A 27,203-nucleotide genomic window follows, 5' to 3' on the forward strand; every position below is an offset into this window, starting at 1 on the left:
ACAGTAGAATTGGGTGACTTTCTAAGGTCACCCAGCTCTTGTAAATGGTGAAGCGAGGATCAGTCAAGATCTTTATTCCTAGTTTAATGTTCACCTCCTATATCACTGATCTGTGATTTGTCAAATAAATGGAGGCAGGGAAAATACTAGGAAGCAGGAATATTTGAAGATAGCTTTCCACCAAGGCAAACTGCCAAATAGGAAGTATCTGCTTATTTCCTGTGCAAAAGAGCTTTCTTTTCTACATTCATATTGCTTTAATTTTTCACTTGACCTTGCTATGCTTCACAAAATTTAAGATTTGGGGATTTTTATAATGAACAAACATCCTCTTTTAAGAATACGCTTAGCTCTGATAATGTTAGTTTGATGTACATCACATACAAACATGGATAAGACTGTTGCATGAATTGCTTGCCCTCCTAGCTTAAAACTCAGAACTATGTCACATGAGAGACTATGGATTTTGTCTGGGGAAAAAAAGAAGAGATGGCTCACTTCCCAACATGAGGTATATTGGGAATGATTAAACCCTGATGAGATGATACTGTGTAGCCACAAATAAGCCTGAAGACAATACCAACAAGAAAATGGAAGAGAAATGGTTAAGTAATTAAATCCTGTCGAGTCCCCAACTGAGTAATCAGTTGAAGCCAGAGCTCCATTTAGTGGGACACAGGAAATTAAAAAAGTAAAAGGCTTAAAATTAATGAGGGATTTTTTTTTTCATTTAGTAACAGGAAAAGTTAGAAAGAACAAAAAACTATTCACCAAAAGGGATTCTTTTTCCTCCTGGGCACACAGCCTCCCTTTAAGTTGGGTATAGCCAGTCTCCTGGCAAGTAGAATGGAACCAATCAGTCCAGGCCCATGGGACATCCCACTGAAACCCTTCTATTCTGTTTATCCTTCCAAGGTGACTTGAGAAGACATTCACTGCAGATGGTGGGGCCACTAGAGGGAAGAAGCCTGAGTCCCTGACCCCTGAATCACAGCTTCGAAGGAAAACACCTCTTAACCAGGAACATCTATTTTGAAATAGTGAATGAATGGGGGGAAAAAAAGGCCTTTATTGTTTTAAGCCTCAAATAATTTGATTTTTTTTCTATATGCAGCTGGCTAAAACCATTTTTTTATTGGTTGTTCAAAACATTACAAAGCTCATGACATATCATCTTCCATACATTTGATTCAAGTGGGTTATGAACTCCCATTATTTACCCCAAATACAAGTTGCAGAATCACATCGGTTACACATCCACATTTTACATAATGTCATATTAATGACTGTTGTATTCTGCTACCTTCCCTATCCCCTACTATCCCCCCTCCCCTTCCCTCTCATCTTCCCTCTCTACCCCATCTGCTGTTGTTTACTTCTCTCCCTTTTTTCCCCCTTTCCCCTCACTAACTCTTATATGAGGGTCTCCTTCCATTTCCTTACAGTTTCCCTTCTCTCTCCCTTTCTCTCCCCCCACTCGTCTCTGTTTAATGTTAATCTTTTCCTCATGCTCTTCTTCCCTGTTCTGATCTTAGAAACCATTTTTTCTTTAAAAATGATTCTTCTATCAAAATTAAGGAAGAGTTAATCCAATTGTCATGTAGTCACGAAAGCCATTCTGCAGCAAATGAAGGCAGTACAGTTTATATGGATAAAGTTAACAGGCAAAATTTTAGCATGACATGAACTGAGTATAAGCAAAATTTAGCAGAAGCAGCTCCTGAAATACAGACTCTGCCTTTTATAAAGGAACTCTTAGACGACACTGACCAGGTACATCTGAAATCATAAAGCAGTGTCATATACATAACCATGAGTCAGCTTGAAGCTCTTCTCTCCGCCCTTCCAATCCTCTTTCCCTCTCTCCCTCCTTTACTCCTTTCAACAAATATATCTGTATATGTATGATCACCATGGACTACTCTTGGTGCTAGAGATTTAATATATAAACTATGATTTCTGCCTCCGTAACAGTTTATATTCTAAAGGGACAAAAATCAGATAATAAAACTTTTAATAAGAAAAATACCACAATTTTAGATAAGGGCTATGAAGAAAATAAAATACAAAAATTGAAGTGGTTTAGAAGAGTAGCAGTGGGTAGTAGAAGAAGTAATTTAGTCTAGGTGGCTAGGAGAAAGCTTTTCTGAGGAGGTAACATTTGAGCCACAACTGAAATGCTGACCAGAGAGGAAATTTGAAAAGAGCTGTGGAAGGACGTCCCACACTGAGGAAAGAGTGAGTGTCCAGGACTTCTGCAGGGACACAAAGAATTCCAATGTGGTAGGAGAAGAGTGAACACAGAGAAAGAGGTAGGAGATGAATACAGCCAAGTAGGCAGGTTCCAGTTCACACAGCGCCTTACCCAGGACCAGGTGCATGTCATTCTAGAGACATGGGGGCCATGAGACAATTTTAACAAAGGGGTGACATAATCTGACCTACACTGTAAAAGCTTACTTTGATGAACCTTTGGAGAAGGAACTAAAGGGAGCAAGGGTAGATACCATTAGAATCATTAGCCAAGAGATCAGGGAGGCTTGGATTAGAGCAGAAGCAGTGATGAGAACAGGAAAGGAGTGTTTGTGGCTCATTTTGGAGGTAAAGCCGACAGGTCGTCCTGCGGTAGCAGATGTTGGAGGTGAGGAAAAGAGTGGAATCAAAGGTGATCTCTATATCTAATCACCTGAACAACTGGGTGGATGGATGTACCATCAATTGAAATTGGAATAACAGTTCATGGTCCTCTGTTCTCGGGATCCCGGAACCCAGTAGAGCTTTGTAACTCAGCAATGAAGCTATATGACGACCTGACTGTGCTTCTATGAACCACCCTAGAAATCCAATCAACACTAACATTTTCATCACAAAGACATAACTAAAAAATTAGTTATGCCTTGGATAAAAAAAAGATATCCAAAAATATCTTTCAAATGATCCTTTGAAACATCTTTAACTTAAAAAAAGAAGAAGAAATATGAATTTAACCTCCAATCCTATTGCCCTTATTGGGTTGATGGAGTCTCCTTCCTGTGCACAATTTAACCATGAACTCCTTCGCCTGATATCCAAGTGCAATACCAGTATTTGGATTTTGATCTGGGTGTTATTTTTCTTTTTGTTACAATTCCAAGAACAAAATTGTTGGGCAGGGGACTGAGGAGTTGAGAAGAGTTTTGATAAGGAAAAGAGCCGGAACAGATGCTTTTGCAAAGTAGCCTTTGGAATAAAGCAGCAGAGGCACATGAAAGGCCCAGGGAGAAGCCCCACCTGCACCTGCTGTTGGGAGGAAGATGGCACGCAGCTTGTTCCAACACAGCAAAGGCTAGAGATCTCTGTGTGTCTTGTAAAGGGGACACAGGTCTTGATAGATACCTGGTAACAAAAGACATCTCCATGAGCTAAGCAGATTAAATAGAAAAAGTAAAAAAGATACCCCAAAGTATTCTTAGCTCAAGCATTTTTAAATCCCTGAAAAAAAACAAAATAGGCACAGGAATCAAAAGGGGAAGATTCTACTAACAATGAAAAATTGGAAGGAGGTTTTGATCCCTGTCTTATCCCAAGCAGAACTTCTGGAGACTGAAGCCCAGAGCAGATCCTAAATTGGGCTATGTGGGTCACAGAGCTCATACATTTTGCAAAATCTAAAACATGTAAATGCAAAAATATATATATATAAAAAAAACACAGTTACATAACTAATTAATGGATAATTGGAAGTGTGATTAAGCACACTGGCCCATCTTCCCCATGAATTCTACTAATCAGGAATCTACAGTCTTGTTTCTTTGGAAGTGTGCTCATGCTGGCCTTTAATTCAGTAAATCTCTGTCCTCTTGGATATTCTGAGGGCTGCTTCCTATTTAAACTCTGATTGTTCTGCCTCTTACCACTCAAAGGGTCAACTTATTGGTCACGACCTACAGTCATGGGAAAGAAGCTCTAAATCTCCTTGCTAATCAGCAGCTGTGCTTCGGGCTGTGTTTCAAAAGTTCTGCCACAACAAAAGAAATTAAAGGGATACGAATAGGAAAGGAAGAACTTAAACTATCATTATTTTCTGAGGACATAATTCTATACTTAGAGGAGCCAAAAAAACTCCACCAGAAAACTTCTAGAATTAATTAACAAATTGAGCAAAGTTACAGGATATAAAAATCAATACCCATAAATCAAATGCATTTCTATACATCAGTGATGAGTCCTCCTGAAAGAGAATTAGGAAAACCATCCCATTCACAATAGCCTCAAAAAAAATAAATAAATAAATAAATAAAATACTTGGGAATCAACTTAAGCAAAGAGGTGAAAGATCTCTACAATGAAAACTTCAGAACACTAAAGAAAGAAATTGAAGAAGACTTTAGAAGATGGGACGATCTCCCATGCTTTTGAATAGGCAAAATTAATATGGTCAAATGGCCATACTACCCAAAGCACTATATAGATTCAATGTGATTCCAATTAAAACTCCATAATCATTTCTTTTAGAAATAGAAAAGGCAATCATGAAATTCATTTGGAAAAATAAGAGACCCAGAGTAGCCAAAGGAATCCCTAGTAAGAAGAGCAAAGCAAAAGGTATCACAATAACAGTCCTTAAACTCACCTACAAAGATATAGTAACAAAAATGGCATGGTACTGGCAACAAAATAGACATGTAGACCAATGGTACAGAATAGAAGACACAGAGACAAGCCCACATGAATACAGTTATCTCATACTAGTCAAAGGCACCAAAAACATACAATGGAGAAAAGATAGCCTCTTCAGCAAACAGTGCTGAAAGAACTGGAAATTCATATGCAGTAAAAATGAAAATAAATCCCTATCTCTCACTATGCACAAAACTCAACTCAAAGTGAATCAAGGACCTAGGTATTAGACCAGAGAACCCACACATAATAGAGAAAAATAGAGGCCCAAATCTCCTCCTGCCTCAGCCTCCAGAGCTGCTGGAATTACAGGCATGTGGCACTGCACCAGGCTGAACCTGTGAGTTTTGAATCAATTAATTCAGGTGGGTACATCAGTGAATTTAGCTAAGTTATGGAAAGGTAACATATAACCATTCCCCACATACCCAAACCTGCTAATTTCGGTGGTATACACATTTCCCACTCATGCCACATGCCCATCACCTGTCAGCAGTAACTTTGCTTCATGTCATCTTCGTTCTGGAACCCTGGCTAAAGGGGAGGTTCTGATCTGGAATATTGCCAGATTTTCATGTCATAAAGAGAAGAAAATGATGTAGAATCCTGCAAAAGTTCTTAGAGCTTCTACTCTGAAATGACACATGTCATTCCCACTTACATTTCTTTGGCCACACTGGATGCCAGTGGGATAAATGAGGAGACAGTAAATATTCTGAACAACAAGATGACATTGGAATGGTGTGAGAGTGGTGAGAAGGTTGGGAACAGTGTAAGTCTGGGCATAAAGCCCTGGAATAGAAATGCGTTGAATTTCATCTTCATTTCTGAGTATTAGTGTTTGCATTTATAAAATGAAGCTAATGGCAGTCGAGGCTTTCAGCCTTCTCACAGATTTCTTGAAAGTTTCAAAAAAAAAAAAGTATAAGATACCTGAGAGAAGTCTAGAAAATTCAGAGTATTCTGCAAGTAAAAGGTCTTATCATTTAATACTAATTGTAGCACTTTCTATACCTGGCAGATTGCAGGATGCATAAATTATGCTATCCTTCATTCACCTAAATGGCTTTTTTGCAACCTGGAAAAAAAGAGTTTGTGAATCTCTAAAGAAGATCATCACTAGGACCCCTCTTGCTACATTTTCCTCAGACAGTACCTCTAATTTAAACTAATGTATCCAAAACTACTCAGGACCCATTCATTGAAAATGTTATCACAAAGGGGAAAAGCCTCAGCCTGCCAAGTTCATAAAACACTGAAATCCAACAAAAGCAGTTTTCAAAATGGGGAATGCGCCTGCTTGAGTCACAAGAGGCAGAATGAAACAACCTCCCGTGACTTGTATCATAGCTGACAAAAGCTCTTATTATCTTCTATTGATTGGCTAGGAGTTCCGATATCTTCTCTCTGGCAGACTCTACAATCTCTGCAGAGCAGGAGTCCTTAATACACCACAGCTCTGCTGCTACCTTAGGAAGTTAAGAAAATTGAAAGCGTTTTATGCTTCTTTATCCACTGAGAGCCTGAAGAGGCTTTTTAAGAGAGCCTGGACAATGTGTGTAATACTTTGTTTTAATTTGCAAACCAGTCTGGTTCGTGGTGGCTTTTATAATGTGGGTCATTTTTGCTCCATTTACTTGGGTTAAAAAACAACTTGCCTGAAGCAGTTCGTGAGTATCTAGCTCTCTCTGGGACAGGCGAAGACAATGAGCCTGCTTTCTGAGCATCTCCAGTATCAACTCTAAGCTTGTCATCAGATCACCCCAGAGGGCAGTTCTTAGGAGAAAACTAAGAAAATGGCCCAGAGACTGAATTTAACTAATAAAAGAGTGGGGTTTTGCCCTCCTAAAATCAAACCCCACTCTTTTCTATTGGCATATCCCTGTTTGCTTCCAACAGAGGAAAGAATCATTTGGTCTAAAGGAAGACAACCCACATCCCAGCTCCAGGGAATGAACACAATTGACCCAAACCAGCAGGAGGTATCTCCTTTCCTTACACCCAAACATTAGCCCAAGGGTGTATGGGTGGGGGTGCAAGGGGCGAGGATATTGCCCAGGTCTGAATAAGATGGGAAATTTTCTGCATATGGTAGTGGTAGGGATGGAGGCATCTTCTGGAAGGATATGTGTGTGTGTGTGTGTGTGTGTGTGTGTGTGTGTGTGTGTGTGTCTGTGTAAAAAGACAAAATTTTACATAGATATTTTTAATTGCCACCCCTTCTTCCCTTCCTTATGTGGAGGAGGGGACCATGACTGGAGCTATGGCAGCCTCCATGCAATCAGAGGAACATAAGCCAGAAGACCAAAGTTCATTACGCTGTAGATGGCAGACAAACTGAGGGAACGCATCTGCTGTAAATGTCAGTGTTTGGTCTTCTTGGTTCTTTATGCCTCCCACCTAGATGCCTGCTCTACTCCTGGAGCTTGTTTCTTATACACTAGGAGGACTCCAACCTTTAGCCATTGCTCTTTAGGTGCTATCCCTCCCTCCATGAACAAGTTCCCTGGGACTTGTAGAGAGTCTCTGTGATAACAATGTAATGACTGAGGCCCAAGCACATTACTGTTACTTAAAGTTAACACCACAGTGCATGCTGGCCTGAGGCCAGGCTTATACACTGCAGGAGCATGTCCAAGAAAACGGTGATTCAGACCTAAAATCACTCAACACAATCAATAAAATAAGGTTTCATACAGAAAGGGCAAATTTAATATCACAGATGGTTCTCTTGGCACTGAATCTAGGGACTAAAAAATGGTATCAGTGATACCAACAGCATTAGAACCAGTAGTTTTCTTCCATATTCTTCTAGGTCTCAATAGCTAAGGGGGACAGATTCTAATGGAAAACTTAAAGGTATGTTGGCAATTGGAATCAAATTATTTTGAGATTCCTGTTATGATTGTCCAGAAGCTAAGTCCATATATACTAGAAGGTAAGAGAGTAAGTGTTTTAGACCATTACCTTGGTTGTAGAGATTTTTTTTTTCATGAAGAATGGTAAGGAGAATGTTCACCACTTACGTTTTTAAATTAAATTTCTGAAAATAGCATAAACTTGTTACTTTTGGTTACTTGTAATGTTTTGCAACAACCTTCAAAGGTCTTGCTTTCTCATGGTAAACAGCTTGAATAAACCAAAAATATTTTAAAACAGATATTAATATGAAGCTTTGATATTAGTAATCCTCTTCTCAGAAATTAAAAGTAATTACAATGATATTACAAGGTAGATGAAAGGTTTCATGACATAACAGCTCTTTTATTCTGTCAAGTGGCATGTTCTACTAAGCAAGTTCAAATCAATAAAATTAGCAAGAGGGAAAAGAAGGTTAAAAAAAATGAGGGTGAAAACCCCACTAGCTAGAATATTGCAAAGTAGGAAGGTAGTGAAGAAAGAAGTTTTCCATGAGAAATGAAAAAAACACAGAGGCTGCCTACCAGGAACTTACCACTCTAAGTGATGCACTTCCTGAACAACTGAAGAGGTCTAGAGTCAAAGACAAAAAGTCAAGCAAGGTTCAATAATGCAAAACAGCAGAATGAAAAGGAACTTGCCTTAGTGTCATCTATGAATATTGTCTTTCCCTTAACACTTGAACCATTTGAGACGCAAAGATCTTAACAAGAGATTGAGCAGATTTTGCAACATTCATTCAACTAAAAACATCTCCCTTCCTGATTAACAGATCACTATTGCTATTTTATTAGTGAAGGTAAAAGAAATGACTGAAATGACAGGAACTGGGACAGAGAAGAGTCCAGTCATAACTTTGTCTATTAGACCTTCTCTAAATTGATAGCGGGGAGCCAGGAAGCACTTTAAGGATTGATAGACTCAAGCACTGCAGCACCATGCATACAGAAAGGGGTCAGGGCTAACCCCATGCCTCTGGCCTGCTAAAGGAATAAAAGTATGCAATGCTCACCACCAGCAGAATACCATTCTGGGCTTGGAAAAAGAGGCTCATTCACATAAGGCAGAGCAATTTTTTTTTCTGCCCTGTAGAGTAGATGTGTGGGGTCATGCCTGAGCCACAAATCCATTGTAGGGGCATCAGCTCATGTGTCAGAGTTATGAATCCTGTCACTGTGATTCTTGGTAAAGATTGGTAATTGGCAATATGTGAATGAACCATTAAAAAAAGAAAAGAAAAGAAATCCCACTGAAAAAGCAATTCTGACCTTGACAAGTAAAGGTAACAGCTGGGTACAAGTTAAAGCCAAAAAAGAAAGTGTCCTTTGAAAAGAAAATCCACCACGTAAAATATAATCAAACTTGGAGAGATGACAGTATCCTCAAATAAGACTATAGAAAATGATGCATTTATGGTTGTTCTGGTGATTGGGACAAACAGTGGAAACAGGGATTTCACATAAACTTGTTACTTTTGGTTACTTGTAATGTTTTGCAACAACCTTCAAAGGTCTTGCTTTCTCATGGTAAACAGCTTGAATAAACCAGGAAAACAGACTACCATGGGGTAGTTGGTACAATTTTTTGTGGGAACACATTTCTCAGCCAGTTTCTCACAAGTGACTTCTTTAAATTCTTTACTTACCTTCACAGTAGGCAGAGTCTCCCTGGACAGAAATGTAACCATTCTTGCACTCACAAGTAGCTTTTGTATTCCAGTTTTTACACTCTGAGTTTTCACCACATTTAGGTGCTTCAGCACAAAAGTTATGACCTAGAAGATATAAATAAAATTTTACATAAGGAAGGGAGGGAATAAAAGACCTCCAAATAATAAAGCATGAAACTTTTTTATTATGCCATTATGCATGAAAACATACAATGGCAATAAACAAGGGTGAACAGGGTAGGGGATTGGAGAAGAGAAATAGGAAACTTTAGTCTATCCCAAGCTAAAGAGATTTTGTTACTGTATTCAAATTTACTAAGGTTGTCACTACCTGAAGGATCTTACTCATGCTGATGCTGAATCCTCTTCCTATTATCATCTTACATGACTGGACTTTTTATAATTATTTCATTGAAAAAATTATGATATGTAGAAAAGGAAAGATTAAATATACAAATATATATAATTAATACAAGAAATATTATCAGTATCTCTTAATTACATCTCTCCAATGAATCCTTCTTCAAGCCATCAGAGATAACTATCTTGAATTCTGGGTTAATCACTCCCTTACATATATTTATGATTTCATCATGTATAGGTACTATTTATCAAGCAAATATAACTTAGTTTTGCCCATTTCAAAGTTCATATAAATGAAATCATACTGTACACATCTTGTATGGTGTGTTTTTTTTTTCTATTCACACTTACTAATGTTAACAACATTCATCAATGCTGGATGATATACCATATTCTTTTAGCCACAGGTTTGACATTTACTTTTTCTCAACATTTCTGCCTGAATCCCTGCCATGCCTTCCAGGATAATTATTTTTCTTCCTAAAATATACTTTAGAAACTTCTTTACCAAGGATATGTCTAAGCATATCTACATACCATCCTCATACTTATAGCTTTACTGGCTAGACAGTTACTCTGTCTCAATACTTTGAAAACATCATTCCATTGTTATGATTTCTATTACTGCTTTGGAGTAGTCAGTTGTTAATCTTAACAGTCATTCCTTCAATGAAGCAACCTCTTTCTCTGTAGATACTTTCCAAGATCTGCTTGTCTGGTTGGTTGCTTGCTTTTGTTATATACACTTTAGTTTTACACTGAGGTTCATGAATTTATTATTGGTATTTCTTGGGATTCCTAAATCTTAAGACTGGTGAAATCTTTCACCATTTTGAAAGACTCTCAAGTATGCTCTTGAAACATTCTCCCTTCACAATTTTCTCTCTTCTTTATTCTAACTGGATAAATGTTTTTCCTTCTTGAGCTCTCCTTCATGTAACTTACATTTGTTTTTTCATATAATCTGTTTCTCTTTACTTTTGATGCTAAATTCTGTATGCCTTCTGGATATATCTTTTAAGATGTCTCTTTAGAGTTCTATCACATTCTGTTTCAGTCACTCATATAATTTTTTTATTTCACTTATTTTTATTTTCTAGAATTACAACTGCTTCTTTTTTGATCTGTTTGTCAAATTTGACAGTCCCTCATTCTTTCATCTTTTTTTCTTCAAACACATTACACTTGCATGTTCTATATTAACAGTTTCAATATCTTCAGTCTTGCACATCTAATTTTGCAGTTGGTAGTTTGTGCTGAGTATCACACATGATGGTTAATTTTCTTGTGTTTTGAGTTGATTCTTTTATTTGCAAGCTCATATTCTTTGAAATTTAATCTATGGGAATTATTTGAAGTTTTGGTTTTAAAATTGCGTTTCTTCAGAGAATTTGTGTTTGCTTCTGTCAGTTGCTTAAGGGAATCATCAATCCAAAAATCCCTTTAAACTACAATTTTGCCTTGGGGATGAGAACTGAACCACACAGATAGAATAAATTCGAGCCCAAAGCTTTCAGGAATGCAAACTTTTATCCTCTAGACTGTAATCTAGAGTCAAGACTGATAGGCAACTTTCCTTTTTCACTGTGGATTTCTCCTAGTTCACCCATTGAGGGATTCACCATTCAAGGTTCTTATTTAAAGCATATCAACTAGCACCAAACTATCTCCCACATTCCTACACAGTGTCCATTAAAACCCATAGCCCAAACCACTGAGGCCTAGAAATTGCTCTCAGGGAAAATGCCAACTTTCCTGTACTTGCTTATTTCAATGATATCACACTTTTCCAATATTTCAGGTCTCTGATTTTCCCCCTTCCTCTTCTGCTATCTCCATCAGAATTTTTTTAATGTGCATATATTATACAGCATTTGGGGTATACTAAGAATTAATTATACCTACCACAAAATTGTAAAGTTCAAATATGTTAAGATATATGAAGGTACTTTGTCATCTTTAAATCAGTATATTTTAGGGAATAATAATTACTGTGCTATGAAACTACATGTTGTGGTCTCATAGAAAATACTAGATTTAGGATCTGATGCATAATTCAGAGTCTGCAGTTAGCAAACACTATAAATCACTTTGCCTATCTAGGTGTATATACCAAGAATGGATGCTATCAGTGATTTCCAAAGTATGTTTCTCAGAGTCCTGGGCACAGGTAAACTGTGACATAGGGTTCAAGTTACCCATCCCTGATTCGAATATTTATACTTTTATATTTTTGACATATGGATCTTGGAAATGACAATTGGAGGCTTAAAAATATGGAAAACAACTAGATAAAGTCTAAATTTAATTCCTTTTTGATGAAATTCTAGGAGATTTTTTTCTCTGAAATAAAATTTTAATCCAAAAATAATTAGGCTGTGCTTGATCTAGAGGATGATAATAATAGTTATTAAATAGTAATAATAATAAAATTTATGTATCTATAATATGCCTGGCACTATACCATATATTTTAAATGAGGACAAAAGCATTATACACCTTATTAATATGCTGTCCAAAAAGTTAAGTAGACTGATCCATGTAAAGCACTTAGAACAGTTACTGATACATACTACAAAAGTCAATAAAAGGTACCTACCATGATGATCATGTTGATGTTAACAATGATTAAAGCTCAAAATAATAATGCTGTTATCCTCAACTTCAAGATAAGAGAAATTTAAACTCACCAACACTTATCTAGTAAGTGGAGATGCCCATATACTTTACATTATGTTATATACCCTTCTGACAGTAAAACTGGCAATATTAAATGAAAGACGCAGCCATTCCTTGAGATAATAGAGTAAATGTGTAGCCCTAGTGAGCATGCTATTATATCCAGCCTCACTACCTATGGCCTGTGTACTGGTGATTATCCAAGTCAAGAGTACAGCAAGAGTGTAACTTGTTGGAAATCTGAAACCTCTGATAGCTGAGAACACTTCTACATGAACTTGAAAGGCTTACAGTAACTGTTACAACTAAAATAATTTGATGTTTTGCTACCAAAGGGCAATTTTAAGCATTGCAGCTCTCTTAGCCAGACTAACTGCCTGTATTTTACTTCTCATCTTAGAATTGATCAATAATTAAGTTGTCATATTTTTCTTCATTGTGAAGTTGTAACCAACATCATATGTTCATCTTTTATCATAGTTATTCTTTGTCTACATTTCTTTTCTCTCCCTTTCCTTTTTACCTGCATTTGATAGCCTGGAACAAAATCCCTCAAACACTGTTGTCAACATACATCAAAACATTATAGTATACCCCATAAACAGATGAGGGGAAAGAATATATTTTTCAATTAAAAATAAAATTTAGAAAATGAACAAATTTATGGTAAAAAAAATATTTCAACATCTATCAAGAATTTTCCATGTCAACTCACAATGCAAGGAGTTGGGAAATTTTTATTTCTAGGATAGTAAAGGGCCAATGAGACAAAATAAACTTATCATCAAATCCACTTTATGTGACTATCATGTCAAAAATATGTTTAATTAATGTAGGCCTTCATTGAAGCAGTATTTATTCAGTCTCACTTGCCTTTCTGTACCACTGAGTAATCATTTACTCAATATTTATAGGACATTTACTATGTGGGTAAACATCTTGGCACAGTTCAAAGGTATTTCGACTATGCTCTGTCCACAGGGAAATTACAAACTTTAAAGAAAGATAAACCACATACAGGAGTAGCATCATCATAAGGCAATCTACATTAAGTGAGATGCAAGGAGTACAAATTGTCACAGCATCTCAGGGAAAGAGAAATCTTTTCTAGATGATGCAAAAACTATATAGTAGGCAGAAACATGGAAGTAGCAGGACACAGACCCTTGTGGGAGGAAACAGAATTTCAACCCTTGAGGAAGGGGAAGTTTGGAAAATCTTAAATAACCTGACACAGATATTACAACAATAATTAACATTTCTTGAACATGTACTATGAGCTAGGCAATCAGTTAAGTGCTTTACAAATATGGTAGTCATTTAATTATATTAACAATTTTATAAAATTCCATTATTATCCCTGTTTTACAAATGTGGCCATTTGAAGTTCAAAGAAGTGAGTGCACTTGTGGAAGTTACCATAACACAGGTCTGATTGAAGCCAGAGCCCACTATCACTGAGCTGCGATTCCACTGTCTTTCCAAGAGAAACAGATTTCTATACATTCTATCCAAGGGATAAAGAGGATATACTTTCTGCATGCATATATTTAAACAGACTATAATTTACATTTCAAATACACACACACACACACACACACACACACACACACAATTATGGCTTGAGTTTGAGGTGTCTCCCCAGGAGCTCACTTTAAGCAATGTAGGAATGTTAATACTCAGAGATGAAATTATTTCGTTATGAGACCTGTAATCTAATTCATTTGATCAATTAATAAATAATTTGAATGGTCTAACTGGGTGGTAACTGGAGGCAGGTGGGAGGCATGCATTCCTTTGGAGTTTATTTTTTGTCCCTTGCTTCTCAATCATCTCCTTCCTCCACTCCCCTCTCACTGTCTTACCCTTTCTCAATCTGCTCCCCAGTTGCCATGAGCTGAGATGCTTTCATCCTCTACACCCTTCTATCATGATGTTCTTCCTCATCCCGGGCTCAGAGTGATAGAGTTGGATAACCATGGACTGAACCTCTGACACCATGAACCCCCAATAAATCTTTCCTCCTCTAAGTTATTCTTGCCAGGAATTTTGGTCATAGCAACACAAAGGTAAAACGTGTTTTCTGCCAATAATTCCAAGTCTTCCTCTGTAAAAAGTCTAACTTAAACCACTCCAACTTCTTTCAGTCAGAGTTTATGTCTCATTCGTTTCTCTCAACCAACAGTTTCCTGCATAGGTATAGTTGTATGAATTCTTGATTGACTTACAGATGTATGGAAAACTGGATGGGTAGTAGTATGGCTGGGTAAATTAACGATTGAATGAACAGATACATGAATCTGCACAGGCATGTGTTCCCCCATCATAACCACTTAGAGGGCAAATTTGACTCATTTCTAGTCACTATATTTCTTTCTTTAAACATTTTTATTGAGTTAGAATTTATGTGCCATAAAATTCAGCTATTGAAAGTAGATAGTTTGATGATTTTTAGTAGATTTACCCAGTTGTGTGACCATCACCACAATCCAATTTTAGAACACTTTCATCACCCCAGCTGGTGAACATCATTCTTAAAACCCCACCTCAGCATCTAAGTTGGCTGCCAGCTCATATATCCTCAATTAATTCTCCACCTTCCAGAATCCTTCTAACAGCTTTGTCTTTCTTATCTGGTGTGTCTGAATAGCGTGACATTTAAGATTCACAGCTTTCTTTCCTGGATATTTGTCTTCAGTTGCTACTGAGTCAGTCTCTCTCTCTCTCTCTCTCTCTCTCTCTCTCTCTCTCTCTCTCTCTCTCTCTCTCTCTCTCTCTCTCCCTCCCTCCCTCCCTCCCTTTCCCTCTCTCTCTCATCCTCCAGCTAGACTTGGGCAGATTTTTTTTTCTTCTGCTGGTGATCAACACAGTCTGATACATGAGTCTCCTCAAAGTCATCCTCCTTCTTAAATACTGATTTCTTGCTTTTATTTGTTATGAAATTAGAAGCTGTGACCAGATTGTAGAAGACACACACACACACACACACACACTCACACACATTTAAATAAGTTGCCTAATTTTAAAGTTTTTAATTGTTTTAAATAAGTGACTCTATTCTGTCATTACAAGCACACAGCATCACTTTAACTAAGACTGACATGAATACAGAGAATATCTTCATTATAAAGATATTGAAATCTTCCAATATGCCAGGCTTATTGCTAATCATGTGACACATATTACTTCATGAAGCCCTCATAACACCCTAAAGATGACTGTTATCCCCTTTGTACAGCTTAGGAAAAGTATGGCTTGGACTTTGCTTATCCAAGATAATGCAACCAGTAAGTGACAGTCACAACTTGACTTGAAAGTTCTTGTTAGGACCACTAAACAATATTTAAATACTTAGGGGCATAAACAACTACTAAGGACTATTCTCTGAGAATGTGTGTAGATAATAACCCTCTGTGTCCTATAAACTATTTTTTTAGTTGGTACATTTAGGCCCCAACTGTAGTTTCCGTGAATCTGTTCTTAGAAGAAATTAAATCTAATTGTGCTTGATCATTTTAGAACACCTACCTTCCTCTGGAGCAATAATTGGGGGTTCATGGTCCCCTTTTACATCACAGGAAGTTACATAAAGTAGCACACCTTCCTTTACCCGTGTTATGCCATTATGGTCGACAGCCCACTGCCAATCCATCCAGATATCAACTCACGGTTCACCCTTATGAACACAGGGGCCCGGGATGCAGCTGTGGTAGGGTACTTGTGAGGCCTTGGGTTCCACCCTACTCCACATGACTATCATTTCTCGCAAAGATATCTCCTTCCTTTCCCCACTCTGATTTGTCTTTAATCTATTTTCCACACAAAAGGATTCTTTAAACTAGATTGGATCATGTCACTCTCTTCCTTAAAAATCTTCCAAGGGCTTCCCATTTTATTTAAGAGAAATACAAAATCTTTAACTTCGACCCAAGGTAATAAACACCTCTCTCCATCACATCCCTCCAACCACTTCAGCCTTCCTGCTAATGCCTCTAGTATGCCAGTCTCTTTTCTGACTCAAGGTCCTTCAAACTTGTCCCACCAATTCAGAACATGATTACGCATCCCTACAAGAATAATTTCTCCTTGGGCTTCAAATCTTAAGAATTAAATAGAGTCTACTTATGGAGCAGGGGAGCAGGGCTGGGGGATATTGGTCAAATGGTACAAGGTTTCAGTTAAGTAAGAACAGTAAGTTCTGGAGATCTATTGTACCTCCTGGTGACTACAGTTAATGATAATGCATAATATACTGAAAAATTAGTGAAGTCGATCTAAATGTTATCACTACACAACCAAAAAATGTAAGTGTGCGAGGGTGATAGATATGTTAATTTTATTGATTTAATAATTTTACAATGTATATACATATCAAAACGTTTTGTAACCATTAATATATGTGACTTTCACTTGTCAATTACGCTGAATAAAACTGGAGGAAGAGATTTTGTTGCTGTATTATAATTATACAAAATAGTGGGATTGATTGTGATATATGCATTTCATTGCCCAGTATCTCCCCTTTCCCAGCACCCATTATCTACTCTACTGATCTTCATTCCATTTTTATAAAATCCTTTCCCTCTCTAGCTTTCCTATATAAGAGAAAAAGATATGACCTTTCACTTTCTGAGTTCAATTTATTTCACTTAACATTGTGTTCTCAATACCTTCCATTTTCCCATAAATATCATCGTTTCATTCTTCTTTATGGGTGCATGAAACTCCATTGTATATACATATCACATTTTCCTTATTCATTTATCCATTGACAGGCACCGAGGCTGGTTCCTAACTTAGCTATTGTGAACTGAGCAGCTATAAACAAGGTGATGCATGTATTGCTATATATGTCGACTTCAGTTTTTTAATAAATACTGAGGAGTAATATAGCTGGGTCATATAGTATTTCCATTTCTAGACTTCTGAAGAGACTCCATAGTGATTTTCATAGTGGTTTTACTAATTTACAATCCCAGTAATGGTGCATAAGTGTTTCTTTACTCCCTGCATTCTCCGCAGCACTTATTATTATTTGTATTTTTGATGATTGGCATTCTAATTTAAGTGAGATGAAATCTCAGTGTAGTTTTCATTTGCCTTTTCATGATTGTTAAAAATAACAAACATGTTTTCTTGTATTTGTGGGTCATCTGTATTTCTTCTTTTGAAATATGTGTATTTAGTTCATTTGTCCATTTATTTGAGGGAATTTTAATATTTTATTTGTATATTTTGGTACTAAGTTGTTTTTTTTAGTTCTTTAATATATTCTGGATTCTATGTCAGAAGATAGCTGGCAAAGATTTTCTCACATACCATAGACTTCTTTTCACACTCTTAATTGTTTCCTTTGCTGTGCAGAAGTTTTTAAATTTGACGCTACTTAATATATTAACTCTTGGGATTTTTCCTGAGTTTTAGGAGTACCATTGAGGAAGGTGCTGCCTGCTCTTATATATGTTGGAGTTTTAACCCTGTTTTCTTCTAGTGATTGCAAAGTTTCATATATAATTCCTAGGTCTCTGATTCACTGTGAGTTGACTTTTGTGCAGGATGAGAGAGAAGAATCTAGTTTCATTTTTCTACAAATATCCAGTTTTTCTGGCACAGTTTGTTGAAAAGGGTATCTTTTCTCCAATATTTTTTGTGCCTTTGTCAAATATTAGAGGACTGTATCCATGTGGGTTTAACTCTGTGTCTTCTGTCAGTCTATACATCTGTTTTTATGACAGTACCATAATGATTTTGAATCGATACCTTTGTAGCATAATTTGAAACTGGGTATTACGATTTTTCCAACATTGTTATTTTTGCTTAAATTGTTTTGGCTATTGTTGATCTTCGTTACACTGACCCTGTATTTTATTTTTTATTCTCTATTTCATTAATTTCATCTCTAATCTTAATTATTTCCTTCCTTCTATGAGTTTTGGAATGGATTTGTTCTTATTTTTCTAGGACCTCAAAATGCATCATAGGTTTTCATCTTTGACCTTTCTGATTTTTTAAGGTGGAGCTATAAATTTTTCTCTTAAAACTGACTTCATAGTGTCCCAAAGACTCTGGTATGTTGTAAGAAAAAAAATTTTTGAAATAGAACATAGTCATACATACATATGTGTGTACACACACACACACACACACACACACACACACACTCACACACTCTCACACACACACACTCTACTCCATTTGGGGAAGATTTTCTTGTCTCCCAAGATTAGATTGAGACCCGTTATTCTCTCACAGAGCACCCTGATCTTCCTGTTTATAGTAGTTATTAGTAATAAGGGTTTATTTCTGTGCTTGTTGGTAGATGTCTCTTCCCACTAGGCACCTCCACAAGGGAAGGGCCATGCAGGTCAGTTCACGTTATACCTGACTCAGCACATCATAGGCATACTTCAAACTTACAATTAAAAGAGTGTTAAAGATGCATAAGTTGAGCCTCAAAGAGATTAATCACTTTCCCTATAGATATTCAAGTAGTAGTTGGTGAATGAAATAGAAATAGAAACTCAAATACCATTCTCAGTTTCTCCCCACCACCCCATTTGATTCCCTAGCAACAATTTTTCTCATCAGGAGAAATTTAAAAAATATTGTTCCAGCCTGAAGAGACCTGTTCCCCATCAAATACTTGAATTGTCCAGTCCATGAAATGCCTGTATCTTCCCAAAGACACAAGCCATATTTCTTTCTCAAGAAAAACTCTATTATCACTCATTGCTTAAAGACTCAATGCAGAAAAATAAAATAAAATGAAAATAACTTGTCACACAACGGAGCACTCTCTTGAGAAACCAAGATGAACAAGACCCAGTTGGAGCTCATACATAAGTGGTTAAAATGAGCAGATGCTCAGAGAAAGACACATAATCTACTGAAGTCAGTCTTTGGCTTTTACTCAGAATAACTCCTTAATTTTAGTTCCTAGCAGAGATTTCATTCAACAAAAATTTATTAAGCAGCTAAAATATTCTCAGGCACTATGCCAGGTAAATAGGGATTTAGCAACAACAAAAAAGAACACAAAAATATCATAACCATCATAGACATGTCTTCATTTATCTTACACTCCAGTGGTGATGACTGACCCTGAGCATTGTATTTTAAGGGGACATTATAATGGAGGAGGACAAGGTGCTCCAGGACTATCACAGAAAAGGGTCCTAATACAAGGTGTTCAAGAAGGAAATTGGCAGGATGAGTAAGGTTCGTTGGACAAAGAATATGAGTTACAAACACAGGGAGAAGCAAAAGTCCCCAACATGCTCAAGGAAATGAATGAAGAAACAAACTTTGGTATTACATTTTTCCTCCTCTGGTGGGAGCAGTCTACAATTGGGACTCCCTCAGTAGTCCAGCATCAAGACTTCTATATCCAGTACAAAATAACATGAGTAAAACAATTTTGTTTCTTTAAATCCATTGTCCTGATCTGTATATAATAAGCTCTCCTCATAATAAAGAAGCCCCCAACACTGCTGCTCTCCGAATTCCTCTCTATACTCTTTAAAACCAGCCATTTCTTTTGCTTCATCTTTGGCTTCTACAACCAATGATGGACATGCATCTGCATGATTTACCCCTGTGCATTTTTCACAAGAGGGAATGAAAAGGCTACCACCCCGAAGCAGGACTTAGCATTGCTAACGTAGCTAAAGCTTGATTCCATATAGAGCACAATGGCTTAACCTCAGCTTCCTGCCCATGACATATCCCCTAACAGGTCAGGCAGTGTACCTTTGAGATGATGTTCCTAAACATTCAGAAAATAAACTCCAGATTCTTCTACCCTAAATTGAATCTCAGAAAGTCAATAGCTCTTCCTCCACTACCACTCATCCAAACTCATAATCCACAGAAAGCACAACAGCATACTGAAAATAGCACATTCATGTGCCTCCAAGGTTTGAGTCACCTCCACCCACAGATGGATCAGGAAGGATGTGGCTGGGAGATCCTTTATGAGATCTGGATCCCTACTCAACTCCAAACCAAAACACATGCAAAGGAGAAACCTGAGCCCTGAAGGATGAGATCAGTCCTTTCCACTTTAGAATGCAATTGGTTTCTTCCATAGTAGTCAACATTTAAGGGTATTTTTTCCAAGGTTGTCTAACCTTAGTTTCAGGTCTCTCTGGAACAATCTGCCTCATTCTGGGGACTTCTAGACCCTCAATCATTGGAGCACTTTCAGGGCCACTGAATTCATGAACTCCCTGACACTGTACTAGAAATGCCCTCTGCTCCTAGCCTCAGCCCTGTCTTCCTAGATTATATTAGTTCATGGTCACTAGGGTGTCATGTATCACTATGCAGAGCACCTGGCCCATCTACCGACTGCCAGTTCCTCTATTTGCACCATGAGCTTATATTCTCATTCTGTGCCTCTTAGTTTATATTCTCACCAAGTACCTCTCCAGGTCTCCTTTCAATTCAAATATCCTGGAATCCTCTCTCTCAAACCATTTCATTCTGAATTCACCTAAAACAACAAGGAAGACTGGGAGGAAATCATGTGATGCCATGCCAAGACTCGTTGGGAGGATTTAATGGAAGAGCATAAAATCTTAAATAGGACAAATAATCTCAACTAATTTCAGCCCAGGCCAGATGACAAGGCAAGTGAGCATGAATTAAAATTACAGATAAACACATTTGGAACAGATGTTGGGAAGAACTTTTCCCCCAACACTGGAAGACATTAACATGCAGCAAAACCCTCCAAAGTCATTGGCAACACTGAAGATACAATTAGAGCAGATTATGAGGGAAATAAAACCCTGAGGAGAGTGTCAAGAATTTGGGGATGAGTCAAATGATTGCTGTGTTTTCCTGGAGCGGGCATGTGAATACATGGTCAAGAATGTCGACTTTTTATTTATTTTTTTTCCTTCAGCCTTTAACAGAAAGCAACAGAAATTCATGAGTAATCTTTTTTTCTGCTGGGTTTACATTCAGGCCTTTATTATTTATTTCCAGGAAGGAGAATAGATGTCACTTCAATGTGCACCCCTCCCACACCCACAATGGTCTCACACTTCAAGCCAGCAGGCTTCTGCTAGGAGGATTACCTCAAGATGATGAAAAGGGTAAACAAATTTTGTGCTGTCAATAAAAACCATTCTGAGGCATCAGAGGAAGGCTGCAGCCGTGATTAGCACTGTTCTGGGTGACACTGCTGATAACTGAGACCTTGAGCCCCAAGGTGGCCTCCCCTGCTAGAGTCTATCATCTTTATTCCTTTTGCATATGTCTTGCCAAACGGTTGTATATCCTTTTCCTAAGGTCATTTTGGCTGCACCTACAACCCAGTGGATTTAGTTACCTATTCAACTGCTAACCTTCATTTTTCTCTAATGAGAGGGGGAATTAGTTATTGCATTTGGCATGACTCAAGATTTGGAGAGGCAAGGTGTCTGAGCCCCTAATCTGTACACACCTTCTGTTGAGACACTGAGCACTGTTTACCACAAGGTCTTAAGTTTAATTTGCACAAAGAGAAAAACTCAGTGTAAAACTACAGTCTGCACATTTTATTTTTAGCATTCAAAGGGAGGGAGGAATGCAGTAAAATAATATAAGAAAATGCGCATCACTAAGTCAAAAAAATTAATTACACAATTAAACTAATAAGTTATAACTTGGGGAAAGGAGTCGAAACTCAGCGAAATGGGCTTTAACATCATCTCATCTGCGAAACAGAGAAGACTATCATCGTTCAAAGTCATTGGCATGAAAATAACAAACAAATTCTACATGACAGGAAGATATTTTCACCTCTACCCTTCTCCTACATTTAGAGAATCAATTTATAAAATTGTGTTATCCTGTTCTAAAGTTGGAAGTCCTTACAGATAACATATTGTCAACCAACTGAGATTGAGGATAAAAACCACTCTTAGGCAGTTTCCTCAAATGTCCAATCTGAGCTTCCCCAGGTGAGGTGGCTTATACGAGTCCTAATGAGAATGAACCGTGGAAAATTTCAAATTCCACAAGCAGACATGAAAAAGATTTTCAACTTAGATTTCTAAGGAAGGATACTCTCAAGGGATAATTTCCCTTAGAGTAATGATCTGACACTCACAGTGAGACAGAGAGAGATGATAAATATGCTAATTGAAGGGCCTTTGGTGCAAGTATTGAAAGGTCACAGCCACTTTGGTTTCTGTAGTCAATAGCATCAGGGTGGCAGAAGCCGTACAGCTGTGTCACACCACAGTGCTCATCCCTGAAATACGCTTTTCATCTCATCAGACTTCCAACTAGAAGCTTCTTTGTTATTCGGTGGACAATATGCATCCACAAAGCAAATACTGTGGCCTTTCCAATTGCAGGACAAACATTACTTCACATAGAAGTTGGGTGTTTCTCATCTTTTCACCACTTTCTGTTTTGTTTGTGGTTGGCGGGGGGGGGGGGGGGGAGAGGAAAGATAAGAAAAACTGAGTAATTTTCCTTAGAAGAGATGCCTGGGCTTTCCAAGTCTTGTTGAAATAGAAATTGTCCAGCCCACTTCCCTTCCTCCCAGAGTCCACTCAGAAAACACAAACATAGAGGTAAAGGGGGGCGGGGGACAACAAGAAGGGAAAAGTATTTCTCACAAAATTACGTAAAGATGCTCTTGGGAAATAAATTGGAATTAAGAGAAATGGAGTAAACTTCATACAGACCATAATACAAGCCAACAGGATTTTGAGCTCATTGCTCATCTGGATATTTTTTAATCGTTATTTAAACTGTATGTGTCTTTTGAAAAAGAGATACCCTACTGCCCAGATTGACATACCTTTCCTCTTCTCGCCACCTGATGCACACAGATCTGAGCATGTGGACAAGTGGGCAGGATGTTCTGGACTGTTCTCTGTTACATGTCAACAGGAAAGGAGGAGGCAATAATGGTAGGTGGTATTGAAAATGGCCTCAGTGGGGAAACATTGCTTCCTTCATTCCATTGTCTGAATTTTGAGATAGGAGTAGTATAGAAGAAAGTGAAGAGAACACATGGGCCCAAATGGCTTAGTTAATCCAACTTCCCAATGGAAGTCCCTCCCGGCCACATCTATTCTGAAGATATGTTCCTGTCAAAATGTAGACTTGTCAGAGAGCACAAAGCAAACTCTCATACACAAAATACCTCCAATCAAAACCATCTGTTTCCAAATGCAAGATTACCTAGTTGAAAAAGAAACAGGAAGGAGAAAGTCCTCAATTTCACAGTGGCTCTGGCTAAGATCAAGTCCACGAAGTCTTGCTCATGCCTCTCACTTTTCCCTAGCTGAGTCAGGTTTGGGAAAAGCCACCAGCTTGCTAGCAGTGGGAGCCCTGTATAAGCTTGCTTTTCAGTGAGATGTGACACCTCTCAGTATCTACTGGTAAAGAAAGGCATGCATTCCAGAGAAACACTAACAGAAGCAGTGGCACCTGCTCTATAGTAAATTGGGTCAGAGCAATGAAATCCATCCTGAATTTCTGTGGTCTAATCAATGACTCAGCTCTAATGAAACCATAAATCAGAAAGGATTTGCATAAACTGAGTCCCATTTGGCACCTCAACAAATCGCAAGTGATGGATTTTGCATTAAATTATAAGACCTACCTAACAACCTTATTGGTTACCAATAAATGCATGGCTCTGAAAATTCCACTCAAGTTTTAGGCATTTCTAAGGCTTCCCAGCTGCCAATTTGCTTATAGTCATAAAAGTAGATAAATCAGGGCAGCCACTTGAGAGCATGCTCAGCATGTCACTGATTCTGAGAGCCATTCTTGGCTATCATCATACAAAGATTTCCTACGAATTTTGCCAGGGCATAGTTCACTTGGGATTGGAGAGAGAAATCACTACCTAAGTTGAAAACACATCATGGCAAAATATATAATATATCCTAAGATATTAGGGAGCAGTCAGCAAATTTGGGGCTACCACCCATTTTTGAAAATAAAGTTTATTGGAACACAGCCACATCCATTCATTTACCTTTGCTCCTGGCTGCTTTCATGCTATAGTAGCAGAGCTTAGTAGTTGTAATTCTGTTAAAATTTTCTACCCCATATATATTTACTTTGAGAACCTTTAAAGGAAAATTTAGACAACCCATGCACCAAAGAAAAGATGATAAAATATAAGACTACTTGAGCTAAACTGCTAGGTTACTGAGTCCTCCTTCCTGAACACTGGAAGCATCAAAGTTCAGCCAAAAAGAATCTAACTTAAGAGATAATTGAGAAAGTGAAAAATTTGGGGATAAGTATAGTTTCAAAATAACAGCTATGAGTCTAACAAGATTTCTTTTTTAAGATTTTGTATAACTGCTGAGGTTCTCCTAATGCATCTAATTCTGCCCCAGTGAGCATTTCAGAGAGGAAGTGACACTTGAGCTGGAGTTCAAACAAATAGGAATACATGTGGGGATGAAGGGAATTCTAGGAAGAGGAAGCAAAAATATTTTTGCCCAAGAATTAATTAGCAATCAAGTGTTAATTATTTGAAGCTTTTTTTTCCTAAAAGGCAATAAAAGTAAAGTTACACCTAAACATATTCCATGAGTAAGAATTCACCGTAAGTCATTTTTCTCAATCCCACTCATGAGAAAAATTTTGTCATAAAGATGATAATGGTTATTATTACAGGAACTATCATTAGCATTATTATACAAGCTATCGTTTATCGAACGTTTATCACATGCTGAGTACTATGCTGGGTGTTTATGCATTATCCCATTTAATCTTCACAGCAGTCTTATGAAGTAGGTACTATTATTATCTTCATTTTGCAATTGAAGAGACTATGACTGAGAAAGGTAAATAGGATGTGCAAGTTTCTAAGCAGCAGAACAGAGGTTAGGATCCATGTTATTACCAATGCACTATTCACTGAACCCACAAGCAGCCACCCCAGCCCCACCTAAGCACAGCCCTCTTACCTCTACAGACACTGCAGCACTGATTCTCTGGAAGAATGTGATCCTTTTCTGAACAGTTCAAAGGAGGGCACATTTCTGTAATTTTTACTAAAACTCCACCCTAGAAGCCAAATAACAAAAAAACAAAAAAAGATGTTCATAAGTTTAGCCAATGATACAAAGTATAATGCTCATTGTTAATAGCCTGCAGTGATAGCAACCTACAATAACTAATACCACTCCTAGGAACTTCATTAATTATGATAACATTGCAAATTACATTGATGAGACTCTTAGAAGAGAAGGCACATTTCCTTTTCGGTATGAAAAAAAATAAATCTAATGTTTTTGAGTATCTACTTTTAAACAGAAGGATGTTGGGCTGGGGATGTGGCTCAAGCGGTAGCGCGCTCGCCTGGCATGCGTGCGGCCCGGGTTCGAGCCTCAGCATCACATACAAACAAAGATGTTGTGTCCACCAAAAACCAAAAACTAAAAAATAGGGAGGAGAAAGACTCCTGGCGTGCGCCAAGCTAGACCAGAGGAGGAAGATGCCAGGCGCCAAGCCGGGAGGAGGAAGTCTGGCCCCGACCCGTGTGCTAGTCGGGAGGAAGCCCATCAACCCTTAAAACCCATCAAAGGGGGTGTGGCTTCCAGCACCGTTCTGCGGCTGATCCAGGTACCCGGTTTCCAACTCACCCACCCTTAGCTGCAATAACTCAAAATATTTCCCACAATCTTTGGGGGGTTGCAGCTATCAATGCAAAACAACAACTGTACAAGCAAATGGTTTCTACATCAGAGACTAGAGTAGGGAAGATACAGGTGGAAGCTCATTTCCTTTCACACTGGCTGTACCCACCACCCTGAATACAGAGGCTCAAGCTAGGAATAGACAACGCCACCTACTGGAAGCAAGGAAAACAGTGCTCTGAGAGACTTTTTTTTTCTCTTTCTTTCTCTCTTCTCTCTCATCCACAACTTCAACATATGTGAAACCAAGAACTGTGCATGAACAACCGAATTACCAAGTAATATAATATAGAGGAAATGCATATAGCCCACCTTCCCCCCATTTTTTTTCTTTATTTCTATCTTACTTTCCTTTTCCTTCTCTTATTTCTCTTTTCTTCCTTGTTATTTTTTTTTCTTCTTTTTCTTTCGTGTTCTCTCTATCCCACTTTCAATCTCCTAACTTTTGCTATCTATACATAGGGTAACTATCTAAATACAGATAGGAGGTTGAATCTATAAATTCTTCCATAAATTACCAGTCTATTGGTTAGAATTCTCCAAAGGTGCTAAGTTAGTTTAACCTCATACCCTCACTCCTTTCCCTCTAAGTATAACATCCTTGGTCTGAAATTAAGTTTTCTATATGCCACCAGATATGGTACACCTTTTATGAAACTAATGAATATATTCTTATGTAATAATTAAAACCAATATCTATAGACTTAGAATCTAACTATAAATATATTAAGAATGAAAATTTGTGCTTAGATAATGTGCTGTTGATATTGGGAACTGTTAATATTGTCTTTCTCCACAAAAGAGGGATTTTGGAGCTATACAAGAACAATACAAATATATAAGGGAAAAAAACATTAACACAACAGTTTCACAAAACTATAAAGAATCATGAGCAGTATGAAAAGACAAGGAAAGAAAGGACCACAAACAATACAGGTCAATTCAACAATAGATGAGGTAATATCTGCAGCTGATGGAATGTCAGACAAAGAGTTCAGAAAATACATGCTTCAGATGATCTGGAGTCTCAAGGAAGACATTATACAGCAAATTCAGACAATGACAAATCACTTTGGCAATTAATTACATAAACAAATCCAAGAAGCAAAAGATCAACTCTATAGGGAGATAGAGGATATAAAAAACAAACAAACAGAAACCCTGGAAATGCAGGAAACAATAAACCAAATTAAAAACTCAAACGAGAGTATTACCAGCAGAGTAGAACACTTAGAAGACAGAAC

General features: G+C 37.6%; 1 protein-coding gene across 3 annotated transcripts in view; it reads right to left on the reverse strand.

Annotated features, from left to right (window-relative positions):
- Window positions 1-27,203, reverse strand: part of Nell1 (neural EGFL like 1) — an 802,510-nt gene that overhangs the window by 541,311 nt on the left and 233,996 nt on the right. For all 3 annotated transcript variants that reach the window (XM_078046343.1, XM_005335960.5, XM_005335959.5), the window contains exons 11-12: window positions 25,228-25,327; window positions 9,224-9,352 (exon numbers count right to left, since the gene is read on the reverse strand). In XM_078046343.1, the coding sequence (XP_077902469.1) occupies window positions 9,224-9,352; window positions 25,228-25,327 (229 nt within the window). The remainder of the gene's footprint in view (window positions 1-9,223; window positions 9,353-25,227; window positions 25,328-27,203) is intronic.

Source organism: Ictidomys tridecemlineatus, chromosome 4 (genome assembly GCF_052094955.1).
Source record: "Ictidomys tridecemlineatus isolate mIctTri1 chromosome 4, mIctTri1.hap1, whole genome shotgun sequence".
NCBI classification, from domain to species: Eukaryota; Metazoa; Chordata; class Mammalia; order Rodentia; family Sciuridae; genus Ictidomys; species Ictidomys tridecemlineatus.